At 39.7% G+C, this 12,331-nt stretch overlaps 1 protein-coding gene across 2 annotated transcripts in view; it reads right to left on the bottom strand.

The window, feature by feature from the left end:
• The window catches only part of MOB3B (MOB kinase activator 3B), a 175,477-nt gene that overhangs the window by 106,701 nt on the left and 56,445 nt on the right, over nt 1-12,331 (bottom strand). For both annotated transcript variants that reach the window (XM_039880678.1, XM_039880679.1), the window contains exon 2: nt 8,050-8,656. In XM_039880678.1, the coding sequence (XP_039736612.1) occupies nt 8,050-8,467 (418 nt within the window). In that variant the 5' untranslated portion in view covers nt 8,468-8,656. The remainder of the gene's footprint in view (nt 1-8,049; nt 8,657-12,331) is intronic.

The following is a 12,331-nucleotide window of genomic DNA, read 5'->3' as shown; positions in this document are numbered from 1 at the left end:
ATCTCTCTTTAAATACTGAACACTCTCTGAAAAATGAAAGTAATAGCTAAGTGACAAAAAAAATTCAACTACCTGACAATTTTTAAGAATACATCTGTTCCATGACATAAATTATATGACATCAATCAGATAATTTACAGATGCATGGTAGTAATTTGTTCACCATGTGTCCACTTAGTGCAGTGTTATGCTAGGTGCTACATCCCGTAGCAGAAACACGAAGGTAGAATTGGCTTCATGCAGGCCACGTGGCCTATGCATGTGACATCTCTTCTGAAGTTCTTTTGTGGACCTATTCCTGGTTCTGGCAGTCAAGGCCATGCAGTTAAACTCCACTGATTCCCTAAGATATAGCAAAAGATGAAGGGAACATGGATTATCAACTCCACAGCCAAATTTTTAATATAATTATCCATTTTCATCCTAGGTTCTTTCCTTTCTCACCTCAATTCACCTGATGAGTCTATTTCATCACACTGACATTGTGTGATACTGAGGCAACGAACATTTAAAGCATACCGAACATTGAGCTAAGTATTTAAAATGTAACATGTTATTTTATACTCTCATTAATACTATGAAGTAAGTACTTTTACATGCATTTTACAGACAAGGAAACAGGTTTAGAGAGATTGAAAATTTGCTAGCAAAAGTTAATAACTGGGATTCGAACTCTGGTCTGACAGACTAATGCTTCTGTTCCTTTTTATCACTGCTCATCTTCCCGAGCATCCATTCTATTACAAGACTTGAGAGAAAAAATGATTATGTGAAAGAAAACATGGATAGAATTATCATTTAGAATATGAATTTAACACAAATTTTTAAAGATAGAACACCAAGAAACGTCCTGTCTACAGATACCTTACAGACAATCCATGTCCCTATACCTATAAAAGTATTTGAAAGGATCTAGGGCAGGCTAATTTGTTTGGCTTCCCTTCAAAATGACAATATTTAAGTATCCATAGACCCTCTATCTAGAGAGGTAGAGAGGGCAGAGAGAAGGCTCTGGTGTCAGGGCCCTGCTGATCTGCACTGCTTAGATAAATAAAAACCTTTGCTGTCTTTAGAAGTCATTGATAATTATAGTATGTCCTTGGGGATCTCATCCTCACTTCAAGTGGCTTATACAATTGTTCCTTCCAGCTCCATATTCTGGTCTGGGCAACAGTTCTGGTTAAGCCATTTTTCTTCATCCCATTGCACTTCCAGTTATATTTCTACATCCCTTACAGCTTGGCCTGAGCTGGCCTGCCTCTCCACAAAGCACTGGCCCTCACAATGCACCCTCCTTTGGCCAAGGAAGGGTTCCACCTCTACAACCACCAACCCAGTAAAAGCAGCAGATGCCCCCACCCCCATCCCGATAAGCCTTTGCTTTTCATCTCTGCTTTCCACTGAATATCACATATCCCATTTCCCTGCCTAGCTGATGCTGAGATGCAATAACTTGTCACCTGAGATATGGCCCATTAAAATTACATAGCACAGGTAATGGAGAACTCAGTGCAAGTGGGGACAGCAGGTAATTAACCTTAATTTATGGTGCTTCTCTGGGCTCCCTATCTCCACTCCCTTTTCTATGCTTAGCACATGGAGGTCTTCACCATTTCTTAGAGATATCTCCTGGGATTTGTTGAGTGAGAGTGGTTATTTAACACTGTCCTCATTAACTCAGCTACCAAGTCACAGCAGTATTGGGTTAACAAGGTGGGGGCAGGGAATTGTGACCATCACAATAGACCATCAATTCTCCAGGGGAAGTGGGCGTAGGGAAGAGTGGATTCAGCTGTCTCTGCATGTTTTCTATGAATAGACAACTGAACAAATTTGAATAGAACCAGAATCTAAGGAGACAAGATCTAAAAGGAGCAGAAGCTTAGAATTCCCACCAGGAAGGACCCAGTACAATCTTCATCAGATGCAAGGCCTGTGTTTCATGTCCCTTGCTGTGGCTGTCGGGTTTGTCTTAGGACATTCTCTGGAGTCAATTTAACATTGGATGCAACAGGCAGAGGTAAATCAAGAGTAAGAATTCTGCTGATTCTGGGGTAAGAACAGACATGAAATCGGTTGTTGAGCTGGGGCACCTTGGGTCTAATTTCTAGCTCTGCCTATGTGACCCTGGACAAGCTACTTAATCTTTTTCTTCTATGAAATACAGATCATACTACTTGCCTTTACACTGTTGTTTGACTGATTAAATGACATAACACAGCTAAGGTATTTAGGGAGTATGCATTCAGAAAATGACAGTTTTATTATTATGCCCTCCCGACTAGTAAATTCATAGGGAGTCAAACAGTTTATCAGATCCCTAAGACAAATCACATTTCCAGAGCCTTGGAAAAACTAGTTCACAGGGCTATCTTGGGGCTTCATTCACAGCACTGAGTTGTCTGAAACATTTTCCCATCCTCTTGAGAGATCAAATCCAGGGAACCTTGACCAACTCTGATTAGAATGAGTGGTTTGTCTCAGGTGTGACTAATAGGCTATTCCCCATTCCTCCAGCTAACCCGCTGGTTTGACACTGGACATGGGCAGGTTTAATATTCAGTCTTCTGAAAACCAAGTGAGAAGACTCAGCCCAGTGGCTTTCTCTCTAAAGAGTTAGGTGCTCATCCCTGAAACTAGGAGTTGGTGTAGCTCCTAAAGTAACAACCAAATTTCCCAAAGTCTTTGACAGATGACAGCCTGAAGTACTTATAACCCTCCTCACAGAGTGACCCAGCAATGAAGACTAATTAAAAAATAAAAATAAAAACCTTTATTGAGTTTGTAACAATGCATTTCAATTTTCTGAAGATACAGTTCAGAAATTTTCTAGTGGTCTCCATGAGTTTTGATTGATAGTTATATATAAATGTATGCAGAGAGATGACTAACACATTTGTTTTTCAGCACCTCTTCTGGGTGCGAATGACTCCTGGCTGGGTGTTTTTACTCACACTGCCTCATTTAATCCTTACAACAGCCCTATGAGATCAGAATTATAATCTTTCGTTTACAAAGAAAGAAACTTTCGCTCAGAGGTTATGTGTTTGCCAATGTCGCAGAGCACCTAGTCATGGCAGAGCTAGCTGACTGAATCCAAGTCTCTGTATGCAAATCCAGTGCTGATTCTACCACACTGTAAATGTGTTTTGTTGATATACATTGTTTTACCAGTGTTATGATCTATATATATAAATCTATTATATCAAAATAAAAAAAAAATGAGGGAAACCTACAATAGAAAATTAGAAGTTAAAATTTAAAGGCTAAATATAACCTTGGTTCTCCTACACCTTATGACTGAAAAGCTCACCCCTATGGACATTTTTATAGCCTTGTGTTTCCTGCCATGATATTTTGAGAGAGGATGAGACTCAGCTGTAGTCTCATGTGAGGGGTTGCCAAAGGGATGTGACTATTTTCACAATTCACTTGACCACTGAACAAACTACTCATTTTAGAAAAACGTGCAGAGCAGTTTGGAGCAACTAGATACTCTGGACACTATGGAAATCGCTTAAGGACACAACTATCTATTTTGCTCTCTCTTGGTGCCTAAAATAGGGCCTACTACCAAGCAGGTGCTTGACAGACATTTATTGAATGAACAAATGACTGAATGGCAGTAACAGGTAGTCGTGGGCTCACAAAGCGTGTTCATGAGGCTAAGTCATCCTCTCTGCCCAATCTTGGAATGGAATGTAGGAATAGTTATAGTGCCAGTATACTCTTCAGGCATTCCAAAGATGATGTTTTAAATAAGAACAAACGAAAACAAAACCAAACGAAAACAAAAATTATTTCTTTAAAAGTTATAGCAAAAATCGGGTTTTCTGAAATTTCTCCATCCTAGACCACCTCCTAAAACCATTGATTGAGAAGTCTTTAGCCATATAAAGGAAAATTTTCAAAATAATTGATACATGCTGTGAATGGTGGTGGGTGACGGAGGCATAGATTTTGGCCAGACACTCTTGAGCTAAAACCCTGACTTCTAAATGACTTATTAGCTATATAACCTTTGAAAAGTTTGTATAGCTCCTTAGCTTATTTCAATGTCAGCTTCCTCACTGGTAAAATGAAATATTTAATTCATTGAGTTATTGTAAGAATTAAGAAAGATTAATAGTGCCTGGCACTTAGCAGGCTCAATAAATGTGAGTTCCCTCCCCATTTCTCTCCCTTCCTTTCCCTGCTCTTTCCTTTCTTGACACCCATTTATCCTAAAACCATAGAGGTAGGAGAGATCATGTAATTATTTTTTAAGTGTTCTTATTCCTGCTGTTCAAACACTTTCTAAAAACACGAGTTGGAGGAGCTCTAAGTTTTCTACTCCTTTTTTTCTTTGAGTGTCAGATCTAAGATATTAAATCCTATTATATAACAGAAAAACAGGGAAGCTGAAGGTTAGAACAAAAAAATTACTGTAATTCGACAGGCAATAGAAAAATAAAAGGCTTTGACTTCCTAGGCTTCTTATTTTTCCGTCGTTGTTGCTAAAAGTGGTTAAAGAGATATAATGGAAGAAAAGGTGGCCCTTGCTTCTGAAGATAACTGCTGTCTCAGGAGCTTTAATGGGGACATCTGCTGGCTTTTTAACAAAGGAAACTGGAGAGGGTCAAGGGCAAGTGCAGGAGACTATGGTTCACGAGGGAGCCACATCTGTTTGGTATTCTCCCAAGTGAGAAAGCTCAACTTCTGAAACAGCATGGGTATATTGGTTAAACTAGAATCAAGGAAGAGATAAAAGCTTTTCTGTCCTCCATGTTTCAATGGTAGAGATCAACAGCTGTTTATATCCTTTAATACCTAACTAAGAGTGAAGCCTTCACATCTGTCAGTATTTTCCGGTTCTATTTCCTTGAATCACAGTGGGGAGGAGGTGAAGTTTGAACCCCTCCCAATTCCCAGGCAAGAACACAGAAACATGCCTAGGATTCAAAGCTGTAATGCTAAGCAGATATCCCCATTTCTCATCCACCCAGGGTCTGCTGTTTGCTGAGAATTCTTTTACTTTATCCTGACAGACATCTTGATCGTTTTCATGATAATGACTCATGGCAGCACAAAGATCAAAAAGAAAAAAAGTAGGCTGAAATAAGGGGGAGAAGTAAGAGGAGGAAATGGATTCTAATAAAAAAAGTGGCTCCTGAAAATAAGTTATTTGAAAAGCTAGCAACAATACCGTCCAAAGGCCAATAACAGAGGTGAGCAGAATGCTGAAGAAGACCCTCAAGGTAGTGGTGGATGATGGTGGTTTTCACTGACCTCTAACATTTCACCTTGAGAAAGTTAAATAGAGAAAATTAAACTCCGTGGAGGCAAGGTACAGAAAATACTCAGGATGGTGATAAAGGGATTTAGAGATATGTGTTTAACTTCACTTTGATCACCAGTACCATAGACACATTGGGACTTTATAGAGATCCATCCATCCATCCATCCATCCATCCATCCATCCATCCATCCACCTATCCATCCTATAACTTATAAGGCACAAAGACTGGATCTTGTACTGGGATTTTCAAAAGAGTAAGACATATTCCGTAACTTTAAGGGGTTTATATTCTAATGAGTGAGAGGACATGGTATAAAGAATGCATGAACATTCACTAAATAGAGATGATGGTGATTCCAGAAGGAGAGAACAACATGGATAAAACCAGAGAGGTAAGAAACAGACAGTTTCTGGAGGATGAAAAGTATTCTGATCAGTTATAATAAATAGAGGAGTGAGTGGTGGGTGCTTATTAAAAGTGGAAATTCTTAGGTCTTACCTAAGAGATTCTGATTTAGTTGTTAAGAGGGAGGACCAAGGAATTTGCCTTTTAAACAGAAGGCCCAAACAAAATTTTGACAACTCTAACTTATATAGATTCATATTTCCCAAAAGATGCTAATGACATCCCATTAAAGAAAAAAACAAGCTAGCAGGTTCAAATTAGAAACACCAGATACTAAAATATTATTCCTTTCTTAGAGATTTATAATGCGCATTAGCATGTTAAAAGTCCTGCAGTAAAGAAATCGATTTTACTCAGCATTTCCCCAACTTATTTTTCCATGGAGGTAGGGGTGGAATCATGGTACACCTATTAAAATCTCTCAGAAATGTGGTGACAGAAAGAATCTAACTATGGGAGGTGAACGCGCAGTGTAAATATATATATATATGCCTTACTGTTAAAAAAATAAAAATAAAGTTGCTCTAAAAATGAGGGAAAAAAATAAAATTTCTCAGAACACTGGTGTACAAGGAGCATATGATTGAGAAGAGCTGAAACAGATGATTCTGATCAGGTGAGTATGTTCCCTAAACCCACTGAATGGCTAAAGAAATGCCTAGAAAAAGATAGAAAAGTCGATTACTCTGGAGGACATGGTGGCATCCACTGATTTCCTACAAGCAAAGTCTAAAACCACATATGATGTCCTATATTCCAAGCTGACCACAAGAAACTTCTCACTCTGAAGTAACATACCATGGCTCTGCGATATTATTTCTGGTCACCAACTCTATGTGGTAACCACAGTTGCCGAAGAGAATAGAGGCACCCAGAGTTCAAAGCATCAAGGAGCAGAAACAGAAGGGGAAGGACAAAGAAAAGTCTCCTTGCCCATGTTTATCTTTATTGCTATCATATGTTCTGCACAGAGCACTGGCAGTTGCTTATAGTGCTTTTGGAAAAGAAACATTCCTCCTAGCAACAAAAGAATCCTCTGACAGTCAAAGAAAGTGCAAAAAGATGTGAACCTAAGAAATTACTGCCCGTTGGAGGTGCCTATTACATGGCTGGGGGTGAGGGGGTTGAAATCTATCTTCTTCCTCCCATGTTGGTGAATGGAGGGTTTACACTACCCCCACCTCCTTTCTTAATGAGGGACAGCAGAGGGAAAGAACATGAGAGAACTGGACGAGTCAAGGCAACACCAGAATTCTGAGCAAATTGGTTTTGTGCTGAATATTTCAAGATGTACATACTGCCCTAATCAATTTATAGACTTTTTTTTCTGGTATTAACTTAATTACTTCCATACGCCCCACCTCAACTTTCCATATGCCACGTGGGGACACACACAACCCAACTAGAGGTGATTTCAACAATGTGTTTCAAATACTTCTTTCACTCCAGAGCTTTTTTTTTTCCCAGAGCTTTTTAATAATACTTTCCAACAGCACAAGTATTTCTTTCAATCATTCCACAAATATTTCCTGACTGCCTACAAGGGTTCCAGGGCACTGTGCTAGATACTGGAGATACAACAGTGAATATAAGGAGATTCCTCTTTGCAACTGAACCTAGGCCCTAAAAATAAATGAATTTTACATTCAGCCTGCCAGTGCATGGAAAATCTAATGATCAGCAGCATAAAGAAATACAAGAGGTAGAAAAGGTTTGGTTCTTCTCCTTGAAAAGTTTTATGACTCAAAACACAAGGGAAACAAAAGCATTTGCATTTCAAGTGTCCTGGTGGGTCTAGCAGCCACACAAGGGTCTGAGTTAACAGTACAGCCTGGAATTAATAACCTATAATTGGGAGAGGGAAGGGCAGAATGGCAGGATCTTAATTTTCCCAGAATGCCATCTACTTGTTCATTTGATCCGCAAACAAATCCATGGATTCTCACACTGGGAGAGATGAATACCAATAACTGTGCCAGAGTTACTGTAACTTTAACTAGTTAATTAGCTAAATAATAAGAACCTTACCAGAATAATTGAGTGGGTTTGGAGTCTAGTCCTAAGGAAGCCAGCATGATCAAATCTAACATTTTACCAAGTCAATGTTCCCAGCACATAGTATGTGTAATTTCATGAATGAGATCCATGAAATTATTGTAAGTGGTCCACAAATGATATTTTTCAAAATTTCAATGAGTTCTTAGCTATGGAAAGAGAAACTGCAGGTATGTGAGTGATGGAATTTGGAGAAACATTGGTAATGGGTGCTATCCAGTATTCAAAGTCAGTCCTGGAAGAAGCCTCCAAAAACTTTCTGAGCTTGGGTAGGATGTGACAAAGTAACCAAGAAACATCATGGACTCACCCACACAGGTTGGAAATATGTCTTCATTGTTGATCTGGACCTCAATCCAATCCATGAGAAGGTTCATGTACTGGGGAGCTGGCAGCGCAGTAGGCTTCTTGTATTTGAGGTCATCCTGCCACCGATACTCATATTTGGGGCCCCCTGACATCACAGGACAGGTCCGCTCGGTGCAGAACTCACAGATGGTGCCGTAGATGAGGTTGATCCGATTGAAGAAGTCCACCACATGCACTGCCACCCAGTCATTCTGGTCTTCGCCGCTGGGCAGCTGCACGGCCGCCTTCAGGTCCACACCGGAGTTGAGGGATGCCTGAGCCCGTTTGTGGAGCTCGAACCTCTGTGTGCCAGGTTCAAATTTCCTCTTGGGCCGGAAGGTCTTGTCCTTGTTGAATACCTGCTTCAAGGCTATGGACATGGTCTTCTCCTTTCTTTCTTTTGTTTTGCAGGAAGCGAAAAGGCACTTGGAACTTTTCAGGGAGAGATCACAACCCAGTAGCGTTTTCCAGCTCTCTGGCCCGTCTTGCGTCCTGTAGTTTTAAGCTATTTTAAATGGCCCTTTCCATCTTCCTCTTGAGTGATCTCCAGGAGAACTTCATGTTTCTTCCTACAGGCAGGAGAGTAAAGGGTCTCATAAGTACTCAGTTTGCATTTAAGAGATGACAAAGGCTCAGACCAGATTTCTACCTTGCATTTGGCTGTGCCCACTTCCATCTAGGTACGTGGATGAGGAGATTAAGCCAAATCCCTGGGAATCTGCATCGGTGATTCAAACCATGCAAACCACCAAATAAGTAAAGGCATCTTACTCCTTTTCCTCACAGCCTTGGTCAAATCTCTGGTGACTCTTCCCTGTGATTATAGGCTCAAGGGACCTCTCGAAGGTGATAAGGATGAATATGGTAGTCACTGACCCCTACCATCCCACATATGCTCTTTTTGAGAGCACTTGTTACCCCCCCCACCACACGCACACACTTTGCCCCTATTGAATAAGCATGAGGCCACTACTCCCATCCTCATGAATACAGCTGATTGGAGCAAGGGTGGCTATCACACCAAGCTAGCTAATAAGAATATTTCTCCTGGGAATTTGGAATCAGGCTCCAGCATATGTTAGGCATTATCTCTGAGAAGTGATGAGAACTGGATCTAGCTGAGCCCTATTTGGATCATGTAGAGTGCAGCCCAAAAAGCTGGTTGGTCTACAGAGAGGGGAAGGAGGAGAGAAAGAGGAATAGAGAAGAAGAAGAAGGAAGAGGAAATGGGAGAAGCCACCTACACACAAAGAAACAAAGACAAGAGCACAAGCAGCCACATAAGAAGAAGAAAGAAAAAGACACAGTGAAGAGAGAGTAGCTTCCTTAGTTCCTGAAAATCTTCTAGGAACTGATACCAGTTCCCTTTAAGGCCTCGCTGTGATTCCAAGTCCTTGGGATCCATATGTTTTTCCTGAATTAATCAAATCCCTTGTTTTACTTTGGCTAACTTGAGTAGGTTCTGTTTTTTTCCACGAGTCCTTAACTGTGACAGCATTTATCACTCCTATGACTGCTCATCCTTCATGTCTTTAATATCACACCCTAGACAGAACTTCGAGACAGAGCTATCCAATAAACCTTTCTGTAAAATAATGCAAATTTTCCATATCTTTGTTGTCCTCTATGGTATCCATAAGTCATATGTGGTTATTAAGCACTTGAAACGTGACTAGCATGACTGAGAAACTGAATTTTTCCTTTTATTTAATTTTAATGAATTTAAATTGAAATAGCTACATGTGGCTAATGGCTATCATATTGGACAGCACAACTTTACAGTCTTCAGTGCTCCCTTCTCCATTATCTCATTTGACCCTTAGAAAATCCTGGCGAGGTTTATAGTAGATTTATAGTAGGCATAGTAGATTTGTAGTAGGTATCATTATCCCTGGGTCTCCAAGAGATAAAATTACTTGCCTAACAACACTCCATAGCTAGTAGGGTGCAAGGTCAGGATTGAAATCCAGTTTCTTGTCTCCCAGCAAATGTTCTTTCCATGTGGCCTTATATTCTAAAAAGGGATGCCCTTCAACCTGTCTCTCCCCTTTTACCCAGACCTTCCATCTACATGCTCCCCAAAGATCACAAGTATAGATTGGCTGGAGGTAAAGACTGTGTCCTCTGAATATAAGACCTGAAACAATAGAATGCATAGAAGAAAATATAGGAATGAAACTCAAGGAACCTTGGACTTAAAGAAGATTTTGTGAATTTGATCTCAAAGGCAAGAGAAATAAAAGCAAAAATAAATAATGGAACTATATCAAACTAAAAAGCTTCTGCTCAGCAAAAGAAATCGTCAACAAGGTAAAGAGACAACCATCTCAATGGGAAAATATATTTGCAAGCAATGCCTCTGATAAGGGCCTAATATCCAAAATATACAAAGAACTCATATGACTTGATAACAACAAAAAAACAAATAATCTAATCAAAAAATGGGCTGAGGATCTGAACAGATACTTCTTCCTAGGGGACATACAAGTGGCCTACAAACATATGAAAAGATGCTCGACATCACTAGCTATTAGGGAAATGCAAATCAAAACCACAATGAGATACCATCTCACATCTGTTAGAATAGCTATAATCAACAAGACAAGTAATAACAAACATTAGAGAGGACGCAGAGAAAAAGGAACCTTCATATACTGCTGGTGGGACTGCAAATTGGTACAGCCACTATGGAAAACAGTATGGAGGCTCCTCGAAAAACTAAGAATTGATCCATCATATGATCCAGCAATCCCACTACTGGGTATTTACCCTCAAAACTTGTAAACCCATATCCAAAGATATTTGCACACCGATGTTCATAGCAGCATTATTCACAGTGGCCAGGGCATGAAAGCAACTGAAGTGTCCTATGATAGATGATTGGCTAAAGAAGCTGTGGTACATATATATAATGGGATATTACTCAGCCATAAGAAGAGATGAAACACTGCCATTTGTGACAACAAGAATAGACCTTGAGATAATCATGCTAAGTGAAATAAGCCAGACTGAAAAAGTAGAAAATCACATGATATCACTTATATGTGGGATATAAACCTAAAAGCAACAAATGAACAGGACAGACAGAGACTCAGGGACTTGAACAATGGACTAGTGGTTACCAGAGGGTAGGGGATGAGGGAGAAGCGGGGAGGTAGACAGGGTAGAGGGGGTCAAATATAGGGGGATAGGGGGAGGGCGAAGTGGGTAAAAGGGATCAAATATATAGTAGCTGAAGGAAACTGGACTTTGGGTGGTAATCACACAATAGAATATATAGATGTCAAATTATAATGTACACCTGAAAATTATAAATTGTATTAATCAATGTTACCCCAATAAACTTAATTTTTAAAAACATAAATAACTAAATAAATAATAAAATAAAATTAAATAAATAAAATAAAATAAAGACTGTGTCCTGTGGCCTGGAAACAGAGAGGAGACAAACTGATTCACTCACTGGTCAGTCTCTAGCCAAATGAGCCAAGAGTTGTGGCCAGATTCAGAAGGACCCACTATGGAATCTGGAACTGAATTAAATAAGTTAAAATGAACGGAAGTGCTCTTTCCCAAACTAGAAGGGCTTCTGTCATTCTACACTCAAACATGACTTGGCATTGTCTTAAACCTTAGTTATTCAAGCAAAACAAAACAAAACCAAAAAACAAACAAACCACATCTGCGACATTTCGATTCCCTCTCACAGACTCTGCCCTTGTGCTCAGAACTGCTGACCATTTAGCCAAATGCCTCTTTGGACACTCCTTACAGCTTCTGTGTGCTCACTTCTTCCCTCTTATCCCTACCCTCTTCCTGTTAGATTTTCACTGAAATTCCATATGCTGAGGTGTTTTTTTTTTCCTCCTCATACAGCATTGAGCATACACACACCCCACAAAGAGACCTTTGTGGAAAAGCAGGTCATGTGACACTCTCTGCCTGAGACTGTGAAATCACATTCCTGTGTACTTCTGTATGTCACCAAGAAGGGTATTACCACACAAACTCTGAAACTCGAGAAAAAGAAATAACAATCTCTTCTTCAAAACAATACCTTCCCAAAGGCTTAGCCTACCTGAAAAGAGGCTTAAGAAAATTGAGAGCCTTAAAAGAGCATTTCCAAAATAAAAATATGAGTTAGAGGTTGGGAAGACAGAGAAAGGATGGTGACCACTTGTTTTTGTTTGTTTTTTTCTTTTAAAAGAGACAATAGTCTTTCTGTATAAAAATTGCTTAATTGC

The sequence above is a fragment of the Pteropus medius genome, unplaced genomic scaffold, assembly GCF_902729225.1.
Source record: "Pteropus medius unplaced genomic scaffold, Ma_sr-lr_union100, whole genome shotgun sequence".
Classification (NCBI taxonomy): Eukaryota; Metazoa; Chordata; class Mammalia; order Chiroptera; family Pteropodidae; genus Pteropus; species Pteropus medius.
Note: the sequence above shows the minus strand (reverse complement) of the source record. Positions and strands in the feature narration are given on the sequence as shown.